General features: G+C 39.8%; 1 protein-coding gene and 1 long non-coding RNA gene across 2 annotated transcripts in view; both read left to right on the forward strand.

Moving 5' to 3' along the window:
• Positions 1-23903, forward strand: part of LOC140945862 (uncharacterized) — a 59429-nt gene extending 35526 nt beyond the window's left edge. Inside the window, exons 3-4 of the long non-coding RNA XR_012166763.1 lie at positions 23620-23705; positions 23796-23903. This is a non-coding gene — a long non-coding RNA (uncharacterized lncRNA). The remainder of the gene's footprint in view (positions 1-23619; positions 23706-23795) is intronic.
• LOC140945860 (stimulated by retinoic acid gene 6 protein-like) lies at positions 18-2235 on the forward strand. The gene is made up of 4 exons (XM_073394914.1): positions 18-117; positions 327-490; positions 1134-1310; positions 2036-2235. The coding sequence occupies exons 1-4, from the start codon at positions 23-25 to the stop codon at positions 2218-2220; spliced, it is 621 nt and encodes a 206-aa protein (XP_073251015.1). The 5' UTR covers positions 18-22; the 3' UTR covers positions 2221-2235.
• Positions 23904-25384: the final 1481 nt, after the last annotated feature.

Genomic DNA, 25384 nt, shown 5'->3' on the forward strand with positions numbered 1-25384 from the left:
TGATTTCAGGCCCGCGTTTATCATGTCCGTTGTCCTCTACCTCTTTCAATTGTTTCTTGTCCACTATGTCTTCCGCGACAGAGATTTTCCCAGGATTGTCATCACGGTGGATAACAGGTATTTGCCGTCTTCACTACGTCTTGTCGTTTGGTTTTTGAACCTTGTAAAAACAGTTCAACCTACCGTAAGTGACTACACCGCAAAGGGCTAACATTTATCACTCTTTCTGCCTTCCATCCTTTTCTTTTATTTATTTATTTGAATAATTATTTATATGTTTATTTGATTGATTGATTGATTGATTGATTGATGTATTTACATTGCAGACGCTTGTTCTCGATTATGTCATACTTCTTTTTCTTTTTCAACATTCTGGTCGGATTGTTTTCTGGCTTTCTTCGCATCATCTTGGGTATAGTTCTAGGAGTTGTATTCCTGGCTCGTATAGACCGGTCGACCTTGATGCAGGGATTTCAAAGATTGGACCGAGGTATGTCGAAATGTTTTTATTCTACTTGCATTTAAAATATAAAAGAAACTAGATATAACTTACAACATGCAGCCAGTTCACGGTGAAGGCGGTTATCGCGGTAGAGACTATAAGAAACATTAGGTAATATCGACGCCATGCGTCCCTATTGTTTGCTCTCCTTCTCATCCCTTCTTTATCGCCTGATTTCTCCCCCCTCTCTTATATTTTCGACACATTCTCATCTTCCTCCATGGGCTGTTCACAGACCCTCTGTCTTCCCCTTAAAGATCGTCGAGCGAGCGTATTTTCTATCAACAGATCGTCGAGCGCGCGTATGTGAATAAAACCGGCGGGGGATTTATTCAACGCAAGCGCCAGGGAGTGCTCCTTGCTTGCTCTAGCGCGCTCGCTTCTCTCGCGCGCTGTCACATTGTCGACAAAAAAAAGGAAATAAAAAAGTCTATGGACAGGCTACCTCTTTCCTAAACTGTTTCTCTCCCTTCTCAAAAGAGTGTGACCTGTTTACCAACCACAGTCAATCCAATCATTCAACAAAGTTCTTGAACGACCTTTTTGGCCTTTTTCTGTGTTTATTCACTGATCACTGGAATATGCTTGCCAGTCTCACTCCATCTCACATTCTAATCCTTCTCTTCTACAGCATTTGTTGCTTACCTTGGTTTTATCAACCTGCTTGTTGCTCAGAGCCATCCCGTGATGCTTTTGTTCTGTCAGCTACTGATAGACAGGGACAAAGTTCACCAGCCTAATCCGGAATCTCCAGCAGGTGCTCAATCTGAGAACCCCGATTGTTCAAAGGAAACTGGGGTTGCCTCTGGTATGTGCTTTGTTAACCTTGTTAAATCCATCAAATATTTGAAACATAATATAAACAGTAGAACCTTAACCCGACATAACGAGATTAGCCTGCGAGCAAGCTCTCCATTTGGGTGAGCGAAGCGAGCCAACCGAGCGTGGTACGCGCGAGCGATCGAGAGGCGGAGGAAAGGAGAGCTTGCAACGATCTCTCATAAATTCTCAATTCTACTTCGTCTAGACGAAGCGAGATACCGTTGGACGGCGATTGTCACTTTGCTAATTTGCGGCGCGCCTGTGGTGGCAGTTTTCACGCTTTGCAGTGTCTTGGGGTTTCCGGGGTGGAAATGAAAATTTATGAGAGATCGTTGCAAGCTCTCCTTTCTCTTCCCCGTTCCCCGCTGTCTCGTCTTTCCTCGCGTGCACTCGTGCATGTACTTTCCCCCAAGTGGAGTGCTTGCTAGTAGGCTATAATGAGATGCGATTAGAGTTTCGGGAAACAAGCAGCTTCATCATTACCTGGACACTTTAAATCGGGGCCCTATTCAATACGTTGTAATTGGGGGTTAAAATGGATTACGTTATACTGGGGTCCGTTCTGACGTATGTTAATCGAGGGTTTGCATTAGGGGGTGAGCAAAGATGTTTTTGAGCGACGCACGTCAACGGGAAGTGACGCTAAAATTTTAGAAAACCTCACCTCTTTCGTGTACAGGCAGCTAATTCTGTTCTTTTTTTCGTTTGCAGTGTATACTCGTGAGCGAAGACTTCCGCGTATGTCTCAAAAGGCATTCAATCGCTGGCATCTGACTATGACACTGCTTCGTAACCCGTGTCTCATCAAATATCGTAAGCGGGTTCGTAGAAGTCGTGCAACTTCCGTTAGCCTCAGGAGTATCGGCACTGACTTGAGCGAACTTGTGCCTGCTTGATTCTAAGGAGGATTGTTGATTGCAGTGATACGTTTTGTTTTTTTCAACCAATTTTTTACTCGTGGTTAGAGACAACTCACTAGAAGGAGTCTTTAAATTTGTTTGCTAGTAATAGATAAAATATATAGTATTATTTCGTGTTCTTTAAATGATCACTTGTAACTTTGTTTGCTTGCCAGCAACAGGAAAGAGTTAGCGCTCTGGCGTAACTGGTTCAGCAAAAATTTTCCTATTTAGATCTTAAAGGAGCTGCGTCGACGAAACTAACTTTAACCAGATTCAGTCACTGGGAACTGTCCACCAAATTGAGCGAAACATTGAAACTACTGCTAATTAAAGCAATAGAAAGAAAATATCGCGGAGGCTATCATTTCGATCTGCGTCAATTCCTCACATCATACATCCTTCATACATAGACTCAACCTCATTCAGTAATTATTAAATATGCTTTTTTATACGCATTTAACAATACAATAGCACAAGGAAACAAAGAAAAAATGGATCAGTTTAGGTTTCTGGGAAATTGCCTACCTACCCCTCCCTTAAGTCACTATTTTGCCCAAAGTGAGAATTAAGTGTTATTATTATTCATTCAAAATATTTCCCCGATTCTGATTGGCTAAAAGCACACGTTTAATTCACCATAACTAGTTACTGATGACCAAATTTGAAAGAATTTGGACTTTAACGAGGAAATGACGTCAAAAATGCAGCGTTTTCGCAGGTTAAGGCACCGTTAACCTAGAAGACCTGGGCACGAGGTTGAGTTGTTTTGGTTGTGAACTTGAAAAAATGGCGGACATTTCACTCGTTTCAAGAACTAGGCGAAAAATAGCTAAAAACATGGCAAGAGCAGCAAGAAGACAACTCGAAGGGCGACATCTGCTATTTGGAGAATATTTGCGGAGCTGGACAAACCTAAACGTACACTATCGAAGATGAACAGAACATCGATGGATCGATGGAGGTAAGCATGTTTTAGCTATGTTTTTAAACTAGGAATTATTTTGAATGAATAATAAAACAGTTATTGAATTCGGCTTTCGTATCATATGAAGAATTATGGAGATCTCGGAGGGTGTTATCCGCCTCGGCCTACGGCCTCGACGAATAACACCCTCCTCGATCTCCATAATTCTTCATAAGATACTCAGCCTCATTCATTAACTGTTAAATATTAGCGTAAGGGAGGGGTAGGTGGGCTGTTCCCCAGAAACGTAAATCGATCCATTTTTTGATTAGCCTGCGTAGCAGGAACTTGGAAGTAGTGGGCGAAAGAGAGAACGGGCGCGCGCGAGGGAGACACGCGTGTCTCCTTCTCCCGCTCCCGTTTTTTCTTGTGCCCACTACTTCCAAGCGCCCGCTACGCAGGCTATTTTTTGATCAACGACAGAACATTCTCTGATGGCCACCCCTCCATTTTCTAACCCCACAAATCAGTGCGCAACTTGGACTTGGACTTCCGGACCACGCAATTTGCTGAAGCAAATTCTATTCCATCCACCCGACTGTGACTGTTTGACTTTAATACCCCTTCTTCTCACAATTTTCATCCTAGAAGACGACTTCAAATTTTGCAACAAAATTGTAAAAACCAGGTTAAAGTAGGCTGAATCATCGTCGTAACTCTCTCGATCTCTTTTTCATTAAGTGGCATAATCTGTCGTTATAACGTGCTGAATCAATTGTGATATGAGCTGCCGTGGACTTATACATGTAAAAGTTACTGAATAGTAGAAAAAAATTAAAATAATCTAATCTGCGACTCACGTCTTAAGCCATTTATTACCATTCTGTTTTCCCCTTCATTTCCTTCCACATAAGCGCTGATCAACTTTGTTTTATAATTTCTTCAGTTATCTAAGTTTCTCATTAAAACCAACACACAATACACAGAAAACATTTCGGTGAAAACAGCAACACTCTGTAATTATTTATCCGCAACTAACGTTTGATGACCATGTTCTAAAAACTACGTCATCTTGTATGTCAAGCCTCGCACAAATCAGTCGGGTTAAACATGTTCTTGACCGTAACCAACTGGTGACAGTAATAAATGCCCTAGTCTTTAGCAAATTACTGTACTGTCCCACAGTGTGGTCGAACACCTCGAACAAAAATATCTGTAGACTACAGTCAGTGCAGAACTTTGCCGCGCGCATTATTACAGGTACCAGGAAGTTTGATCATATAACCCCCGCACTAAGAGATCTACGTTGGTTTCCAATTAAACAAAAGCTGTTCTTCCGCGACGCTCTCATGGCATTTAAATGCATGACTGGTCAAGCTCCACATTACCTCAGCGATCAATTTACAACAAGAATTGCGGTCACCGGGCGCGTGACTCGAAGTTGCCAATTATTAAACATCCCCTTGTATAAGTCGAGTACCGGACAGAGAACATTCCACTACCGCATGGTGCACATTTGGAACAATCTAGACAGTACTCTTAAAACTGCAAAATCGATTTCTACTTTTAAATTTTGTCTGAAAAATAAGTTGATTACTGACTTTTTAAATAGCACGTTATGATAGTATTTTAGTATCTTACTAGTATCTTATTTTATTTTAACTTAAAATATGCATATTGTATAGTACGTAGTGAGAATATTTATTATACGATTAATTCTTAAATAGGTATGTTTATATTGCTTTGTTCACCGCATTCTTTCCTTTTAATCGAATTGTTAACTACTTCTCTTATCTTAATTAGTTTTTTTTTTTAGTCGCATTGTCACTGAAAAGCCCCACCAGGGGAGTGTCAATAAACTATTGTATTGTATTGTATTGTAATCCACACGCGACGATGAACGTGATGAACGTTAAATGGGCCCAACTGAGAATTTAATATTCTCTCAGGCAGATAGCCGGCATTGAAGCATAAAATCATTAAAGCTACTGCAACATCTTCCCCAAGTTTATCGTTTTTACCGGATGTTATTACACTGGAACCACGCCTTTAACATAAACGTTAAATTATAACCTTTTCGCCCCATGTAAGGTGATCCAGGACATTCTTGGATTCCAGATACTGGATTCCAGTATTTGTCAGTAGATCTTGGATTCTGGATTCCAATCTTAAGTTTGGTTCCGGATTCTTTGAGCTGTATTCTGGATTCCAAAACCCAGGATTCCGGATTCCATAAGCAAAAATTTCCCGGATTCCGGAATGAGGATTCCATTATGTGGTGCGAACTGCCGTTGGTTAGCCTCGACTTTACAATAAAAAAAGGGTCTATCTTTGAAAGGTTTCGGATCCTCTCAATAACCCACTTTCCCTATCAGAACGAGACCTTTATTTATTCATATCAGGGTAGCCCATTTAAACGCCATAGGCACTGCTATCAATTGGGGCCCTGATAAAAGTTAAAATGATAAAATTAATCAAACTATACAATTATACTAAAATACTCTTAAAAATTAATAAATTAAACCAAAAGTTAATCTTAAAATATGGACTGTATACAGTTACAGTAAACAGGAATAAAATCTTAAAACATTAAAAAAATTCTCATGCTGAGAATCCCGTTTTTAAGAGACTTCCCCTACTGGGACTTTTTGGGACTTTTGATAAGTTATCAAGAATAAGTGTCTGGGTTTAGGGACGGACCATTAGAAAAGTGATGGGGGGGGGGGGGGGGGTGGTGGGAAAAAAAAAATTCATGCGAGGGAAAATGCCAAGAGAAAAAATTCGTGCAAAGGAGAAGGTAAAAGAAAAAAATTCATGCAGAAGGAAGGTCCAATTGTGACTTTTTCAGAAAGTCTGAGTTTCTTTCAGAAAGTCTGAGTTTTAGAAATCAACAATATTACCAGGCACAATATAAATAAACAAAAATCACTTTCTTCCTGAAAGGAGACAATTAGAACCTTGTTTTTGTTTTAAATTGCAGCGAGTGTACCTACAACATACACTGTATACTGTATTATAAAAAAAATAATAAAATAAAATTTGTAATAAATAAATATTAGAATTTGGTAGCTTTGTAAATATTCTATTCTCGGCTTGCACTGTCACGAAATGAAAAATAAAGATGCAAACCATTCAATACAGAAGGACTAGAATCTGGGAAATGAAAAAAGATAAATATACAAAAACCCTTGCCAAGAATCAAGTCTGTGAAATATTTCAAATGCGAGATATTGGGAAAAACGGTTTACCTAAATTTATAAAGCTTTGTATGGAAACGCCATGTTGGTGTCCCGTTCAGGAACACCAATATGGCCGCCGGATACCAACAGAAACATCTGTTTTCGAGTTTTCCTACTAATGCGTGAATTCTTCGCTTGAGGAACTCATAAAGATTACAGTAATATTTATTCTGAGACAAGGAATGTTTAGATTGCAAAATCTCCCAAAATCGGTAACGTTTTTAACCCACATAAGAGCTTTCCCGGCCGCCAGCTAAATGCCGCGTCACGCGAAAGCTTGGAAATTCAAGCGTCCTCTCTCGCAAAACGAAGAACCCTTTCGAACCAAAAATTTGCTCGTGTTAAGGTGTTTAGGTACTGTAATACCTCGTGAAAGTAGAAACTCAGAAGAATCGATACTTTCTTAGTTTGATTTTTGGTGACGTCACGTGCAACCCAAGAATAAAATTATTTGTGCCCACAAAACGATACACCTATTGGTCACTTTTGCAGCCAATGGCAAGTTAGTATTTGCGATCTTAGCCACCAGTATTTAAACAGCTTGCTTCGCTCTTTGTACCTAAGACTTTACCATAGTAGCAACTGACGAGGAACGCTATAGTTCCGAAACTGCAGTCTTGCGTAAGAATTCATAGCAGTCGCATAGACGACTGTTAAGCAAAAACTTAAGTAAATACCTACGAAGGAACAACAAGACATCGCGCTCTAGTTCAAAGACTCACTTATGTTAAGAAAAACTAAATGGACTGTGTGAGCGCTAAGAGAATTATCTTGACTGACGCACGGCATATTTCTCCAAACTTGGTGTAGGTTTAGTTTTAGCTACAGTGTACAACTCAAATCTGAAGATCGCACTATCCGTGGAAATTCAAAATCCTGCAAACCACACTATAGAGCTGGGCCCAGAATCATATTGACATGGCAGGAAATAATCACATTCACGGACAAAGAAACTTGCATGCATGCATATAGTTATTCAGGTACAGTCATTTCGGAGAAAACCAAAAAAACTAAAATCTTTATTCAGCCGTAATAAACAGAGTTCAAAGGATATAAAACACTTCACAACTGCATCTGAAATCAAATCCTATCATGGACACCTACAGAAGCATAAACCACAGGAAATGATTACTCAGTATGCATGTAACAAACCGGCTTCATGACCTCTAAATATAAGACTTAGTGCGGCAAAAACAAGATTTAGTCAGTCAAAGTTTAGAATGCTACACGTCTTGCACTGTGTAGTACTAGTAAACTTCGCGCGAGAGAAAAAGAGAAAGAGAACCACTGTTCAAGCAGACTCTCAAGGTCACGTTTCACATTATCACGAGCTTATGAGTTGTGTTTGGCCTATCAACGCTTATTTCATGCTGTTTTGGTGAATGAAGTATGGCATCATTATGATGGGCTGTAGGAGAGGAATTCCAGAGGGCAGGGACTGAAAAAATGCACAGGGAAGCCGTCCACTCCAAGTGGCTTCCTCCTCTCTCACTGTGTGTACATTTTCGAAAAGATTTTGCATTAAAGTGGCCTGTATATATCCTTTGATCTGTTGTGAGTGTAGAATAATTTATAAAGCACAAAAACATAGATAATAAATCAAGATTTCACTGTTCAAAAAAAAGCAATATTTGTCTGAAAAAAAATTCGTGCAGAAGGGTTCACCTGAAAAAAAAATTCGTGCGCAAGCAGTGAGCGAAGAAAAAAAATTCGTGCAAGCTGAAAATTCCCCCCCCCCCCCCCCCCATCACTTTTCTAATGGTCCGTCCCTTAAAACAGTTAGGATATCTCCTGTTGCAATTATTTGCAGGTTAACTAACTTTATTCCACAAAGTGAGTGGACTAGATTTGGCTGCATTACTCATTATTAGGGAGCTTAAGCAACTACGACGACGACCACAACGACGACTTCAAAAAAAAAAAAAAATAGGGTTAATGATCAAAACAACAACTCTGCACGTGCATCACGCTTTTTAGTACATTTCTTTGACGTCAACTGCACGACTACGAGTGAAACCTCCTAATTTAACGTTTTATGGAGGACGTGGACATACGACGACGACTTTTCCTTTATCTTTTTGAAGTTGAATAAAATCCTTACGAATTCAACTCCACGAAAAGTCGCCTGCATTTGACATATTGAGCGGGTCCAAATAGACGCGATTAAGTTTGAAAGAACGCAAATTCATTTGTTTTACCGACGTTTTTCACTGCCGTCGTCGTCGTCCTCGCTAAAATTCCCTACTGATTATTTTAATATCAAACAAAAGCTCTTGTCGAATGAATACGTACTTTAGCACTCCAACGACTAGCATAAATTGCCTCCACTGGTAACCCAGGCTCTGTGATAGTACCACAGTACGGTTCCAGTAAAATTACAGTGTTTGTAAAAAAAGATAGAGAAACGAATCCCACAGACTTTGACAAACTCGAAGAATATAATCCAAACAGACCGAGAATACGCTCGCCGAAGTAGCTGGGCCAGATCAACACGCGGCCAAGAAAATGAGGCCTGGGCACTGTACAAAAAAATTCCATCACAGGGGACCTGGGGTGACCTTTCTCGGGACCAATACATTATTTGCCCAAAGCCACCCTCCCCTGCTGGAAAAATACTTAATAGAAGGCAAGTGTTCTTCCTGGCCGTACCACCATGGCCTGTTATAAAGAGATTATGTCCCTCTCGAACTATATTCAGCGCCTGGCGCTGGTCCTCAGAAAGTTTATCAAACATCAATAGGGCAAGGTTATAAGGGCAAAGGAAAGAACAAGGAAGGAGGATTTACAAAACTTAAAACGAGCAAAAGATATAAGTGAATTTTGGCTCTTACCGAGGCATTTGTACAACAGGACCAAATTCAAAGAGAGGTGTATCACGATGATTCACATATTTAACCGATAGAGCGTTCACTTGTATTGACAAGAAGTCGGCGTGTTACTGCCGCATTAATCGCTAAATATGTTAATCGCGCTAGTTCTTTGTTTACTGGTGCACGTGCCTTTCACATTCGTCTCAGTTATCGCAATTCATATTCTGTCGCAATTTTCTTTATTATTTTTGACATTAGTTTGTAAGCTCCACCGTTTATTTACGATAGTTTCGCTCGCGAGTTCACAGCAACAGTATCTCAGTCATCATCTACCTTTTGTTCAACCTTGTTTTTAGCCCGCCTTGTAAGTATTTCGCGTTGTTATTTCATTAGTTTCATTACTGTTATTTGTATTCCTTAGTAAAAGAAATGGGGCGCCTTGCAACTCCGCAGACTCTCCTGATTATATTATTTTTTTTAGCCATTTAAATTTAGGCGCGTGTGCGGGGTTTGCTCTGGCAAATAGTGATTGGCTAGGACGAACAATTGCCTTCTATCAAGTATTTTTCCAGTAGGGGAGGGTGGCTTTGGGCAAATAATGTATCGGTCCCTAGAAAGGTCACCCCAGGTCCCCTGTGATGGAATTTTTTTGTACAGTGCCCAGGCCTCATTTTCTTGGCCGCGTGTTGATCTGGCCCAGCTGCTTCGGCGAGCGTATTCTCGGTCTGTTTGGATTATATTCTTCGAGTTTGTCAAAGTCTGTGGGATTCGTTTCTCTATCTGGGAAAGCTTCATTGGTTTCTATATCTGCTGCTATCCTATTTCTACGATCCTGGCATGTTTATTTTCCGTTGGAGTTCGAATTTCGTGGAAAAAGTTGTGTTGAATGAGAGCATGTCGGCGAAAATGGCACCTCGTGTTTCCTACCTTGTATATTATTATTGTAGATAGAGTGAATTTAAACAAATTACGGCAAATTATCACGAAACTTCATTGGAGCAATAAGGACAACAACAATTAACTGCAGAGTAAGTTTTATTGACCTTTATTTAGTATTTCCTTGAAATTTTAGGATGATATTTTTACCCCATACAAACACTGTAATTTTACTGGAACCGTACTGTGGTACTATCACAGAGCCTGGGTTACCTGTGTTGCCTCTAGCGATCTGAGTCGACCGGTTGACTTGGCAAAGTGTTTCTTTTCGAGCTGACTGTTGTTTTTAGGAGAACAGAAACAACGACTGAGTTTAAACTGTTTTTTAACGAATCCATTCTCTTTAACTTTTCACAGAGCACGCCGCAACATATTCTCTGTTGTTAACGTTCGACCTGTCGCGTGACTAAAGGAAAACGTTAAAAAATGTCACAATACCAGACCTTTCTTATTATATTTTCTTAAAATAGTTCCTTTCTTTTGAAAGACCTGCAAAAATAACTTATGATAATTTTTACTTTGCAAAAAGCTGAAAAAGTTACTTGGAATAGTTAATCCATAATACTGGACAAAGACACGTGATACTTCGTTCCTAGTCCAGATGTCGACGCCGCTGCACGCTGCTCGACAGTCAAAACAAAACCGAAGACAATTTCGCTTCTTTTATCCCTTGTGAGGTTGGTTTGATTGTAAAATCTTCGAAAGTCGCTTTCTCACGAAACGTGTGCGAAGGTCTGGACGAAAAGCGCACCGTGTTCAAATGTGAGAAACCACGTGAACTGAAGATACGGTACTATCAATAAAGAAATGGCCGCGGGCGCTTCAGCAAATAATTCATCCAACACAACCGTAAGGTAAGTGTAATAGTTTATTTTGAATTTCAATGTTGTTTAAAAGGTACAACATTTTGTCTCATTTTTCACTCTTTTCCAGCTGATAAAGGTGGTTAAAACATCGATTCTTGTAGAGATTTTAATTCGAAGTGAATTAAAGTCCCCCGCCGGGAATAATTAATGGTTTAACGCATCACTGCCTTTAATAGTCTAAAAATAAAAGACCAACTGAACGTGTTGGCTACATTGCCTTATAAAGTTTTAATATTTAACGAAACACGAGCGTGTGTGTTTTTACTTTCCTGCTCACTCGGGAGAAATGGTCGGACATTTAAGCATATAAATGAGCCACTGAGGTGGACTAATCAGGCATGAATGTGCCAAAGCGGGCGATTTTGGGGCAGCAGAGTGACTAAAATCGTCATTTCGGTCAAAGTCAAAGATGACTTCTTTGACATTATAGAGCGGATTCTTTAAGTTAAAGGATTAATGTATCATTCCAGCTAAATTTTAAGTAAAATAAATGAAAATTAGGTGCAGACTTTTAACATTTAAAATCAGGCTTTTTACAGTATTTTCAGTATGGAAAACGACCTTTGTCAAAATTGGACATCGAATTTCTTGAATAATAATCACAAGTCTTCAGATTATAGAGCGGATTATTTAAGAAAAGTGCGTTACCTACACGCGGATAGCTTTTTCTCAAAAATTTGATTCGTTTAAGTTGCAGTCTTTTATAAGTTTGAAAATATAAGGTTTAAACTTAGCGCGCAGTCGGAGTGAAGTCATTGTCCTTGTCGAGACAATGGTTGCCATGAACAAACAATAGGCAGTAGCACTCCATTCAGGAAAACCAGTCTTCTGTTAATTGCAACTTATGAGGCTGTTAATGAACACTCAACAATGCCAAAAAACCAGTCGAGCGCGAATTTTAAAGACATAACGCACTTTCCGCTCGTGATCACTACGTCAACAAATCGCTTTCAAAATGGCTGATGCAAGGGTAAACGACTTGGACCAGGAGCTCTTTTTAGAGCTCACTGAACCCCTGGTCCAGCCTTTACTTAGTCCCATCGTTTGCAGACGGAAAAGATCCAAACTACTGTTTACAAATCAACGGGAACGTTTTATGAAAATGGAGGACACTGGAAGGTAACTTGAAGAAACTACATATGCAGTTCTTCAATTAAGAAACCAGACATTTGTGAGAATGTGACTGGGGCACCCAACGACTGTTTTCTCTGAAGTATCTGTTCGGAGAAGCAAATATTGTCTATAATCTGCTATTGCTCGAGAACGGCTAAAACTTTCTACACGATCTTTCCATTCACGTACAATTTTCGAAGCTTATATATAGAGAATACTTCATGGAAAGTGCTGGCGTACGGTATTTACGCACGAGTTGTTGACGTATCAGAAATCGAATGAGTGAGCGCAGCGAACGAGTAAGATTTCCGATACAAAAACAACGAGTGCGTAAATACCGTACAAAGCACTTTCCATGTGGTATTGTGTTTATTATATACATACCGAGACATTCATCATTTTGGCGGCCTTTTTATTTTAAATCTTTCAGAAATGCTTATTTGCCGCTACACACTTGCCGCAAAATGACTACGAAAACGAAGTATCAGCTTTTTAGTAAAAGCGTTTGTTAAAAACATAATTGACGGTAAGGATATGAGGTAATCCAAGAACTATAAGTAATCTTCACTGTTTGTTGTCAATGCACAATTGAAAATGAGTGAATTTAAGTAAAATGGCCGGTTTCAATATAAGCTTAAGCTTAAATGAAAGGCAAAGTAGCTCCGACAAAAAGCACAACAAAAGCTTACGTCTCGTTATGTTTTTCCTTTCCGCTGTTGTTTCGCCGGCTCTCTACCGTTTTCTTTATCGACAGTGAAACAAACGAAACTATTCCACTCCATTTCCGAAATGTTTTTCACTTTTTTAGCGAGAAAAACTCTTTGAGTAAAACTTTTCTCGTTGAATGTGTGCGAAGCGGCGCTGCAAGCTGCAATAAAAGGCGGGAATTTTGGCGCGAAACTCACACACCTCTGTGGCCTCTGATTGGACGTATCATTTTTCTCACACGTGAAAAAACATCGTTCGCGATTCTGATTGGACGTATCATTTTTTTCACGTGTGAAAACCATCGTTCGCTCCTCTGATTGGCTAGAACTAATTTGCGTACGAAAATTTACGACATAGCTTTTTGGTGAGTATTTCTCAGTATGTATATAATAAAATAAATTCCATACGATTTTCTGAAGTTTAATTCCTCACATTTTACTGTAGAAAAAGAAAACCTAAACTAAACATTCTTCCCAACGGAAAGACGTGCTCAGAGGTTCTCGGCTAGATATTTCTTTCTGAAGATGATGCGAAGACGTTCCACTGAACGCGACGTTTTCTTACCGTCGTGATAAAAAGAAGGCGAACCGGAGAGCAATAGGCGAAAAGTCAGCTGCACTACCCGGCATCGGTTGCCATTAGCACTGACTTGCCGTTCCGTTGCAGGACAGGCCGGCGTCTTCTAGCTCTTGGTCAGAGATATGTGTTGGTCACTTACCGTGTACCATGTTTAGAATCTCACTTTAAGGGCTCTCATCTCGCGATTGCGCATCTGCCGGGTCTATTCGGAAGACTGCTGAGGTTCGAAGTGAAAAAAACGATTCTTGGAAGCCGGAAAGAGAGAACACATTTACTTAATTATCATTGTTGCGTTAACTCCGCGCGTATGTAGTCTATTAAAAGCAAACGCCTAACTAGAATATATACCGCTATTACTCGGCCGAAAATTAAAATCGGCTATAGTTTTGTCAGAGCTGAATTGAGTGGAATCGAAAGACACCTTTTCCCAGTCATCATAAAGTCAGTTATTTTGTTCGTTGAACCCGGATTGTAGCATGCGGTAATTTTATAGATTCGAATTGCATAGTAGCGCTTTGTTCGTACTTCTAACAGTTACGCTTGGAGTAATTTAGAAGCGTAGAGTTGTGATTTACCAGACAAAAGGGAAAACAAAAGAGCGATTCGGCTATTGTTAGTTTAACCCGCCTACTTCCTGATGATGTGCAAAGCCGTGTGTTCATGGTAACCAATGAAATTGCCTCTTCCTTAGCATTTTAGAATAACAATGGGCGATATGACAGACCTTGAAACTTTCACTGACTGTAAGTAAATGTCCCGAGAACAATAGCCATTTCTCCCCATCAAGTCAGAGCTAAGGCATCATTCAAATTCTTTTGAGTAAATCTTACATGTCGTCTTCGTTAATTTCATTTGATTAAAATGCTTTAGTTAAAATTTATACATTAGGCTTGTTTAGCTGTGAAAAATCAAATTTCGAGTTTTCATTCTGCGCTTCCCACAAGACAACCACTGTTTAAAGTTCCCAAAATAACGTTCCTTGTTACTTCCATTATTAGCAGCCTTTTAATAGCCAAACTTAAATTGATATGGAGAGGAGCGGATATGAAGATTTTGAGGCGGGTGTGGTGCGGAAAAAAAGGGGGCTCCGGACATGGCGAGCCGCAAGCCTTAGCGACCGAAATATGGGGGAAAATTTGTCCCCCATCTGACCAGAAGGCCATTGTTTAAATTCAGCCAAGCATAGATCGTTGACAGCTTGAAACCATACTTGAGCAGAAATGCGAATCTCCTTTCGTGGCCTCCTGTGAAGCTTTATCCGACATATCTTTCAATCGCTCGTTTTAGCAGACACTACTAAAAAGCTGATGAGACGAACACAACTAAAAAATAGAATCTGATAGAATGAAAATCGCTCCAAACATTGCATCAGTTGGAAAACTTGTGGCGGTGTAGAGGAGTTTTTCAACAAACTGGGGATACCTCAGAATCATATGCATTTATTTACCGAAGATGAACGAAGCGCAGCGATTTAAATTTAATAGAATTTACATTAACTATAAATTCAAATAGTTTTCACAGTAGCTTTCTCTGGGGAGCAGAATTTAAATAGGAGACTTCACTGGCCTTTTCTCAAAAAAGGGATTAGTCCCTGCTTTTAATTCTGCTCCCCTGAAATTTATATTTCTAAATCTAAGTAGCTTTCTTTTTCTTTCAAAAAAATTTACGGGGGAATCGAAACGAATTTTGGTTGAATGGTTGCGTCCATCGCGGTTCCCCCCTACTTGTTTTTTTAATAAAATACCATTGCACAAACGGTCTCTATTATTTTTTGACGAGCCATAACCAACCAAGTTCCCTTGCACTAAGCGAAGGCGACACACCCGATCGCTTGCTTTTTCAGGCGACTCACCCAGAAGAGCACGTGCAGACGGGACTTTGGTCGTTGTTTAGCTTTGTTTTGACTCACCCAAAGAATAAGTTCAATTACGAATTCTAAGCGTCTAATTGACTCAATACAATCTTAGTAAGTCCCAAACAAAAGAAAAATATATTTGGTAAACCGTTTTCCAAGCTTATTTTATACCTTATAAACTTTCCTAAGGCCTCGTTTTTTTACAGAAAGATTCATTTAAATACACGTTTTACAAAGTCTTCTTGCACTAAGCGAAGGCGACTCACCCGATCGCTCGCTTTTAATCAGGCGACACACCCAACATAAAAGCACGTACAGAATACCCTGAACCATGTTCATGAATTTGTTTTCGATGAATTATATCAAAGCTCTCTGCTCGTGAAAAATAATAGAGACCGTTTGTATTAAAAAAAAAACAAATAGGGGTGAACCGCGATGGACACAACCAATCAACCAAAACTCATTTCGATTCCTCCATAAAAATTTTTAAAAGAAAAAGAAAACTACTTAGATTTAGGGCTTTACAAATAAAGAGCAAATTTAACACTCAACCCCCTCTCCGTGAAGTACCTTAGGTAGGTCGGTAGGGGTATAGGTAACACGAGCGTCCTGGTATTTTTAACGTGTTTCATTTCATTTTTGATCAAAATAAAAAGCTTTTAAGAGGTTTATACTTGGAATAGCCCTTATAATGGCTTTGTAGCAGAATTTGCTACCAGTGGGAGTCATATTCGCCTATTCGATACTAGGAAAACGATTATTTTCATAGGCAGAGCTCCGTCCGGCTGAGTCGAGAACGGATGCAACAACGCAATATCACGCGATAATTACTGGCCTTATTGTTGTGCAAAGAGTGTTTTAACTGTACGATAATTTTCTCATTAATTGAAACAAAGATCTGAGCATGAAGTGACAACTATAAATCGCACTGGATCATGATGAAGCATTTAAACATCGGCAACAAGCAAAACAGTTGAAAAAAGATCAGAGATATAGCAATTTGGCCACTACGTGTGTATGTGTATTATAAAACACGGACGTCTATAATTTTCAACACATTCCTTTGTTTATCAAGAAAATGTCGCACGAAATTAATAGAGCTTTTCGACTTCTTTATTAGGGCACTTTTTGTGCACAAAATTGTCTCCAGTGGAAGTTGTGCTGGGCCTGTTTCTTCCTAAACACGAACTGTGCGATCGAGAGCGCCACATTAAATTTGGCGGGCATTTAGGAGGTTTTGGCGCGGATATGTTCGAAGCCGAAATAAATAAATTAAAGGAAAAAAATCGAACACTGTGCTTACCTTCAAGGAGTCTTACGATTAATCAAGTCATAATACAAACCAGAATTAATGTGTCGCAAGGTAAACCTACTGATCTAAGGCTGAATTGGCCTCGCATTTGAACCAATGTGAAGAAGGAAGGCTGGCCATCTCCGGTTTTCAGAAGAGAAGCTTGAATTCTCCTAACCTGTCCGATCTGTTTATGTTGTTCTTCCAAATACCAATCGCTTCTAAGGGAAGCGATTTTGATCGCGAATCAACACAGAAATTCTCGACCAGGAAACGACAAAAAGTAACCCACATATACTCCATACAATGATGGCTTGATCGGGCTGATCCGATCCGGAGAATAATTGAAAAGACCGTGCTCGACTTTACTTACATGTATTTACCCCGCCTAGTATTGTTTTAACCATATTAACAGACAGTTGCGAAATTTAGAATTGTTTCATCGCCTCCGTGAAGATCACTACCGATGACAGCTAATCTGACCCCTGCTAACATGCACGAGATCGGAGGTAAAATTCTAACAGGAAATTGAGCATAGCAACCGTCACTCAAGATAATTAGAAAAGGGACTTTACGCGGCTCCTCATGTACGGATGAGGTTGACTACGGGTAAGGGGCGGCGGGGGTAGCAAGCAAGTGTTTCGAGTGAAACGACTTCTCAGGTCTCATTCTTTCTTATTGCAACTGCATGTAAGTTGCATCTTTAACTGCGACAATCTTCTTTGCATTTATTTCCTCATTCTGTGGTTCCAATATAAGAATTTCATATATTCATAACTTCATCCAATTCATCTTTCCCGAAAATTTTGTAAGTGGCCTGTTCTCAGCTGGTTTGGTAGCTCCGTTGGTTAGAACAGACTGCATCTGTATCGCAGAGGCCAGGCTTTGAATCTCGGCAAGCCTGAAGTTTTTCATACCGTTGAGTTCCTAACTGCTTTAAGGCTGCATCTCCAACTGCGATGATCATGTTATTATAATGAATAACAATACCAGTTGCCGTTTGAATAATTCTACAACATTGTTACTTTTGGGTAGCGGCTACTTTCATCACCTTATGGTGGTGCTCCAAAAATCTATCTGGTGTTAATTTTACATTTCTACACAATTTTAGACAATCAGTTACAAATGGCTCTTCCCAGAGTATCTCTTTTAATCTAACAATAATATTGTACTAGTACATGTATAATAGCGGAGCTCCACGTTCGCGCCGCGCGTGGACGGAGCCCCAAAGCTAAGTAAATCTACCCATCCCAGAAAATTTGGTAATCACGTGACCGTAAATCGAGCGTCCGTCCGCACCACAGGGAAACCAATGTTTACTCTCACACTTTCTAGCTAGTTTGGGAGCCCAAGAGAAACCTAATTGCACATCAATGTTGTAATCAATTGAAAGCTATCAAAACAGGGTATCCTCTGACCAGTATCACCTGACTGTACCGCGGGCTCGAGTGTCGACCCATCGAAGTCGAGTATTTTTTGAAGTTAACCGCTGACAAATTACCAGTATCAAATGATCGCTGGCTCAAGTATATTTTTTCCAATGATTCATATCAAATATGTTGTGTTGACCCCGCATTATTAGGATTTTAATTTCATACAGACCTTGGACGCGAAAATTCAGCCAGTTTTTTTAAAATACACGCGGGAAAGACCTTTTCTTACCATGGTCACGCGTTGGTCACGGTTTACGTCCAATTTTTATGCTCTGATTGGTCAAAATTTGACAGGTGAGCTCATGCGGAAAATTCATGCAGCATCTTGAAAGTTGTTTACTTTGACAGCTAAAGCTGACAGAGTTTTGTGTCAACTTGTGATGTGTTTAACTGTCTTTTTCACCAGGATGTACAAAATGAACTTCAGCTGCTATCAGGAGTCTTCTGTTATTCATTGCTTGTTTGTTTATTAGAATTTTGGTTGAGAAATACGTCGCTCGTCAAAGTCGGAAATCCGATTTCAGATGGCATCGTTTTCGTTTTCACCTTGCTTGATGCGTAAGGGGGTTGCAAAGTCTGAAGCGGTACTACTGGCCTTACTTGATACCTTTCAGGAACTGAATCTCCAATGGTAAGCCTGAGTAATCATTGTATTTGATGTTTGTTTTTGTTCTATTTAATTTCATGAAGTCGTGCACAGTTTATGCGGCAGGTTTATGCATGTTTGTAGGATTTGAGTCGATGATCTGGCCTAGTATCAGGTTTGATATGAGGTAACAGAACTTTAAAAAGCCTTCAGATATGCCGTAAAGTTCCGAAAATAAGCCCCTCCATGTATAAGCCCCTCCAAATATAAGCCCCCCGGGGGCTTGTACTTGGAAAATTGCCCTCAAATACAAAGTAAAAACAAGCAAAAACGGTAAATTTCCTTTCAACTATAAGGCTAGCCGGCAAGTCGGAAATCCGATTTCGGATGGCATCGTTTTCGTTTTCACCTTGCTTGATGCGTAAGGGGGTTGCAAAGTCTTAAGCGGTACTACTGGCCTTACTTGATACCTTTCAGGAACTGAATCTCCAGTGGTAGGCCTGAGTAATTATTGTATTTGATGTTTGTTATTGTTCTATTTAATTTCATGAAGTCGAGCACAGTTTATGCGGCAAGTTTATGCACCTTTGTAGGATTTGAGTCGATGATCTGGCCTAGTATCAGGTTTGATATAAGGTTACAGAACTTTGAAAAGCCTTCAGATATACCGTAAAGTTCCGAAAATAAGCCCCTCCATGTATAAGCCCCTCCAAATATAAGCCCCCCAAACCGGTAACGCAAAAAACCCTCCATTAAATCGCCCCTCCAAATATAAGCCCCCCGGGGGTTTGTACTTGGAAAATTGCCCTCAAATACAAAGTAAAAACAAGCAAAAACGGTAAATTTCCTTTCAACTATAAGGCTAGCCCAATCGGTTTTGAAACGCAAATTTCCCTCCGTATATAAGCCCCTCCGAATATAAGCCCCTCCAACGATAAGCCCCTCAAAAAGGGCCTTTGAAAAATATAAGCCCCGGGGCTTATTTTCGGAATTTTAGGGTATTTTCTCACCGCAAATAGACAGAAAACGTACCAAAGAATATTTGGTTATAAATTTGGCTGTAGAAAGAAAACTTTGAGCGATTTTCTTGCTTCGAGGACTTCATCTTTGAAAACAGTAAACACCGCGCCGGGAAGCCGGCTAAAACATAAACTTAAGCTTTACGCCTTGAAGACTCAGGATTTTTAGAGACTCTTTAATACTTGTCTTCGTGAATGAAAATTGCTGTCTCTGTAAATGTTTCACCGAATTATAATTCTGTTATTGATTGTTAGAAGTCTCGCTTGTAATTTTAATCGCTTGTCCGTGCCGTTTGTTTTCATCGTTCATGAACATCGCTTGCGGGATCGAGTACTCAAAAATGTCGCGCGTATCAAACGCTTTATAAGATTACACATCGTTATAACTGAAACCATTAAAAAGCAAAAAATAATAATAATAAATTCTTTATTATGTTGAAGGGTAACTCTATTAAAGTTCATTCAAACACTCGACCACGCGGACAGCTTGCACTATAGAAATGAGAACCGTCTGGCCGTATGGGTGATTTTGGAAAATGTTTGAACGGTTTCGCTTAAAGCCCACGATTGATCGTCCTGAATATTGACTGAGTGCAACTTGTCTTGAAAAATTGTGAAATACCGCATTCTGTCTGAGGTCTGTATGATCAGAGATAGTGCTGTTTCACCTCAAATGTGATGTATAAAAATTATAAAAGGTTGGTTTACACACCCCCAGATTTGTTGGCAAGAATTTGTAAAGTAAACCTGTCGAACGCAAAAAAGTTCGGCGTGATTTAATTTGTTTTCCAAGAATTTGTTTTCGATGCCTAATCTACTGTGATCTTGAATGTGATCGAAGATGTTTGCTATTTTTTGGGTGTACATATAAGGCTATAAATTCGGTGTAAGATGTTTATCTCTAAAATAACTTAGCCTTTCCCTCAAAAGTCACATGAATGTGCCCTTAAGGTGACTCGACCCAGTTTTTTGGGGGGGTACCATCCTCCTTTGAAGCTCTCTGGTATCCCCACCTTTACTTTTATCGTATGTCTAACACATAGAATGGATAATATATAGACCAATCTACAATATAACACAAAATTTTTGGCGATCAGAGTAAATGTCACGTGGTTATAATGACACACCCCTTTGAGGTCTGAGTCGAAAATCTACTGTTGCCGACATTTTTTCGTGAACATCTCTCGGCTACATATAGTGCACATTAGTGCCTTGCGTTGAACAAAGTTTCATCAAAATCGCAAAGACCCAATGCGAGAAATTCAGCGGTTTCCAAGGGGCTCCCCCTTCCCCTTATTTTTAGACCAAAATGAGGCCCGAAGGGCCGAAAAAAAGTTTTTTTGAGGCCGCCCCCCACCCCTTACCTCAGGGTCTGGATGACCGGGGCTCCCCCTTTATCTGATGGTCTGGATCCGCCACTGTGTATGAAGTTATTCGCGTGGCTTTTCTGCGAAGAGCAAACAAACCAAGAACGAGAAGTCCAAAGACTACTGCAAAGCTGATTTAAAACAACATGTATTGTTTTTTATAACAATATTCCGCGGCCGGCTGGCCATACCAGCCTTCTTCAGGTTTACAGATGTTACTGAACTTATGTAGCAATGAAACCAACTATGCGACAGACAAGCCACGCAAATGACCTCGTGAAAGCTATGCAAGAGAGAAACCTCCGCTCGCAGCGGTACAAATCCTACTGCCATTTCTGGATTTAGAAAACACCAAAACAGTTGCACCATAATTGATGATGGGAATGGAAATGATCTTAAAATTACTAAAATTAAAAATATTATCGTCTGCGTAGCATTTTTCGTTTCGTTTGCATGAGTGAGTCGAGACAATAAGGGTCCTTTATTACGCACACTGTCGTCCTCTCGACTGGAACCAACAAAATCTTCCTTTCAGTTTGTGCACTCGCGGTGGGAGCTGTTTTAAAAATGCACACAGTTATCTGATGAATAAAAGCAACTTAATTTAGACGTTTGTACTTAGAGCTGTGAGTTATTACTGAGTTTTTTGTTGTTTCAAATTTCACTGACATTTTTTTCCAACAGTCTGGTCCTCTCTACTCAGATATACAGGGAAAAAACGTCAAAGTTAGTCCTCGATCAGTCCAACAAGAAAAATCCTGCCCACTTTTGATTTTGCAGTTTCGGTGATGTTTTGCTTCGTTTCATTCAGTTGATCATGAATGCGCATTTTAATTCAACGATAGCACAATGTAAATAAGATTTATTTCAATTCTGGGAGGGACGCTGGAGCTGTAGTTTGATTTTTAACACAGTCTCTATCCTTAACTTTGAAATCTGGTACTCTATAAAATCGTCTACTGTTGCAGTTGTACGTAAGCAGAGGTGCAGGTTTAACAAGCTTAACTTCAAAACCACCGGGCAATTGAACAGTATTGTAGCTGGCTTCTTGTGAAATCAGCGTGAAAATCCTGCACATTGACCTTCAAAATGTCGGAAGCTTCCGCAGTGAATGGTACTTCCAATACGATGTAAGTGAAACAGGTTCTTTGTTATCGAAACGAGTTTTGTAAACTAGAAATCTTTTTTTCAATTCTACTGAAATTCCCTTCTTCTAGCCTTAATTTCATCCGATTGCTTTGAGTCGTTTTCTCCTCAGTCTCAGTCAGCAACACGTTACTGAGGGAGTAATAAAGGAGACTCGAAGTAATCAGATGAAATTCAGGCTACCCTTCTGCTTGCTTCATTTAAAACAAACCCGTGTGTGCTCACCTAGCTTTATTGAAAGCCAGTAGCAGAATTTTGGATACAAGTGGCGAGATTAGGAGTAACTGAGTCAGTTCATACGATATCCAGACACCGAAAGGAATTAAGGTTACCACTGAGGTATCTGCATATTGGATGAAAAACTTTTTCAAGTGTTGATATAGCCTTTCAGATAATTAAAAACTTTAGAATTAACTCATGTCATGGGGAGATCAACATTTTTTGGTAACAAAGCTAAGCTGAAATTTAAACTAAGTTGTATTCTCGGTCGTCTTTTCGTATCACGCGATGTAGGGTAATCCGGATTCCGGAATCAGATAAATTTTTGCTTGTGAAATCTGGAATCCTGGGCCTCGGAATCTGGAATTCAGTTCAAGGAATCTGGGATCGCGCTAACAACCTGAATCCGGAATCCAAGATCCACTGACATGGAATCGGGAATCCACAGCGTGGAATTCAGAATCTAAGACTGTCTTGGATTACCTTGGAAAACTGCCCGCCTACCCCTCCCCTAAGCCAACATTAACACTTACTTCTCTCTTAGGGCAAAACATGTGCTGGCTTAGGGATGGGTAGGTGGGCAGTTTCCCAGAAACGTATGGGGCGATTTCGTATACTTGGAACTCTAAACAACCGAATGTTTCCAAATACGGCATAAGTGTCTATCGTTTTCTCTTTGCTTTAGAAGCGTGTTTGGTTGACTTGGAGCCGTACTAAAAACTATTTACATCTGTTCGGCCGTCTAAGAGGAACTTTAGCCGTCTCGAAAGTTACGTTTAGGTGGCACTTTCGTCTCATCCGAAACACTGTTAGCCGCCCAGATGAGTCCGGTCGAAAAATGGAGGACATGGACTATCCTTACTTTCGCTAGAAAATTCTAGGGGACGCGTGATGGTTATAAAGAATACGACGGCGAATTTAAGCCAATCAGAAACGGAGTATTATTTTGCCCCGGAATAATAGTTCTTTTCATGGGACTTTAAAATCACCTGAGAAAATAGAGGTGTGTAAGTTAATTTACATGTATGCTTTAAATAACAAATTGATTAAATTGAAAATTTGCGCAAACGTTGCTCATTTTATTAATTAAAAACAAAACAGATTCAAACACTGAAAAAAGGTACCTTATCCCTCTCTAGGTGTATACCAGCCATTGATCAAACAAGTTACCAATGGGGATGTTTCGGTCTAGCTGTGAGTAATGGCTCGATATTATTCCACTGCTTTTGGTTTTATTTAACGTCAGCAATAACAGGTTAATTTTATTGTGCCAGAGTAAAGTTTTCAGCATTATCTGAAGGCTCGCTTTGTTTTCTCAACAGCTTGCCATTATTGTGGTTCTGTCATGTCTCAAACGAAGAAACAAATTAAAACTTGAATACTGCCATGGTTATCCCGGGCTCTTGATGTAAGTACTAGCATTTTAACAGTTGTATTCTTTGCACAGTTATTAGATGACATTGTAAAATATTATCTTTTTTTCTTTTTTTGTTTTCAGACCAGTGAACTTTCTACACAGTTTTACCTACAGCAACAGGTTTACTATTGCGGCCACCTTTGGAGCCACGGCCAGTTCATGCCTAGAACTTTTTCTTTTTTCCGCCACAGGCGGATTCACCTCCTCGGCTGTTTCTGTTTGGTTTAAGGGTGAGAAAGGCTATTATTCATTCAAAATATTTCCAACTTTAAAACATGCTTATCTTGATCTATGTAGAGTTCCCTTCCTCATAACATTTGCCTTTTTCACGGTAGGCGGTAGTTCGGAGTTTTCGTCTTCGCAGAACTGGTCAAGAGTCATGTAGCAGCTGCCCAGAAGAGAAGTCACGAATAGTGCGTTTCCCTGACCCTAAACAATACTAAAACAACTGGAAGAATGACATGTCAATGTTTCCTGCGACCAATTAGTAGAGACCTTCCGAGCGGCTCCTACAATACCCTTGTCAAACCCTCCGCTGTTTTCTGCGGCTCTGAACTGCCAAAGCAGCTGAGCGACCGCGCCGCCGTCTGTCTCTTTTTCTGTCAATAAGTAAAATGTAGCAAGTCACTTCTATTGATGTTGGCAGACATCTTCCAAATTTGGTCAATGCTAGTTGGTTATGAAGAATAAGCCGGGAGATTAAACTAAAAGCCAATCAGAAAGGGTGAAATAGTTTGAATAAATAATCATAATGATGAAATAACTGTCAACTACAACCTCGGACAGAACGTGTTGAGACGCACCACAAAAATACCATTTTTTTCCAGTCATCCTGGCAAAAAAAATGGATACCGTCACCAAATAAATGCCTGTTTTGCCCCCCTCCCCTTATCCAATATTGCTTAGGATAACACGAGAATTTGACCAAAACAACATTGATAGGGGGTGGGAGGTTGGTTATTTTTTCCTTTTTAGGGGAGATGGTATTATGGCGCAAAAGTTTGAAAATAGGTGAGACCCGTGTCAACAATTTTGCCCGAGGTTGTAGCTTTCAATTGCTTCCGTCAATTCATACTAATTTCATTATCCAGACTCCATTTGACATAATATCGGTTTAATTTTGAATTTATTTAATTCATTCGTAGGGTACGTTCATGTGAAGTTTAATTTTTGCAATTTCTTTCAGTTTTTGTAAAAATATTAAGTGTTCTTTTGTATGGAGTACTGTTCTACCCATTCTTTGCTTGCCTCACAACCGAATACAAGTTGGTTGGATCAACTCTTGGATTTCTTTATGCTGCTATAAGGTTAGACAATGCCTCGTGAAATAACAATAAGGTTGTAAATGAATCCTAACTGATTATCGACTAGTGTCTACTATATGGTCCTTATTACTTGCTGTAGATGGAAGAGTGTTGCGTGTCGACACATGCAATTCGTTTGAACTGCTGTTTGCTGCGTCATCATGATTTTTGTTTGAATTCAAAGTTAAAGATAAAAAATTATATGTTGGGAAAATTTGTCCTCGATTCAACCGATTAATCATCCTAGAGCTGGGAAATAATGGTGGGACGTTGATCAAGCCAATCCAGCTGCTCGATTGGTTCGCTGAGAGTGTGAAAAGTTTCTCAAGGTCAATGGAAAAGGCCTGGACATCAAGCAATGTTTTC

This window comes from Porites lutea, chromosome 8, assembly GCF_958299795.1.
Source record: "Porites lutea chromosome 8, jaPorLute2.1, whole genome shotgun sequence".
Taxonomy (NCBI): Eukaryota; Metazoa; Cnidaria; class Anthozoa; order Scleractinia; family Poritidae; genus Porites; species Porites lutea.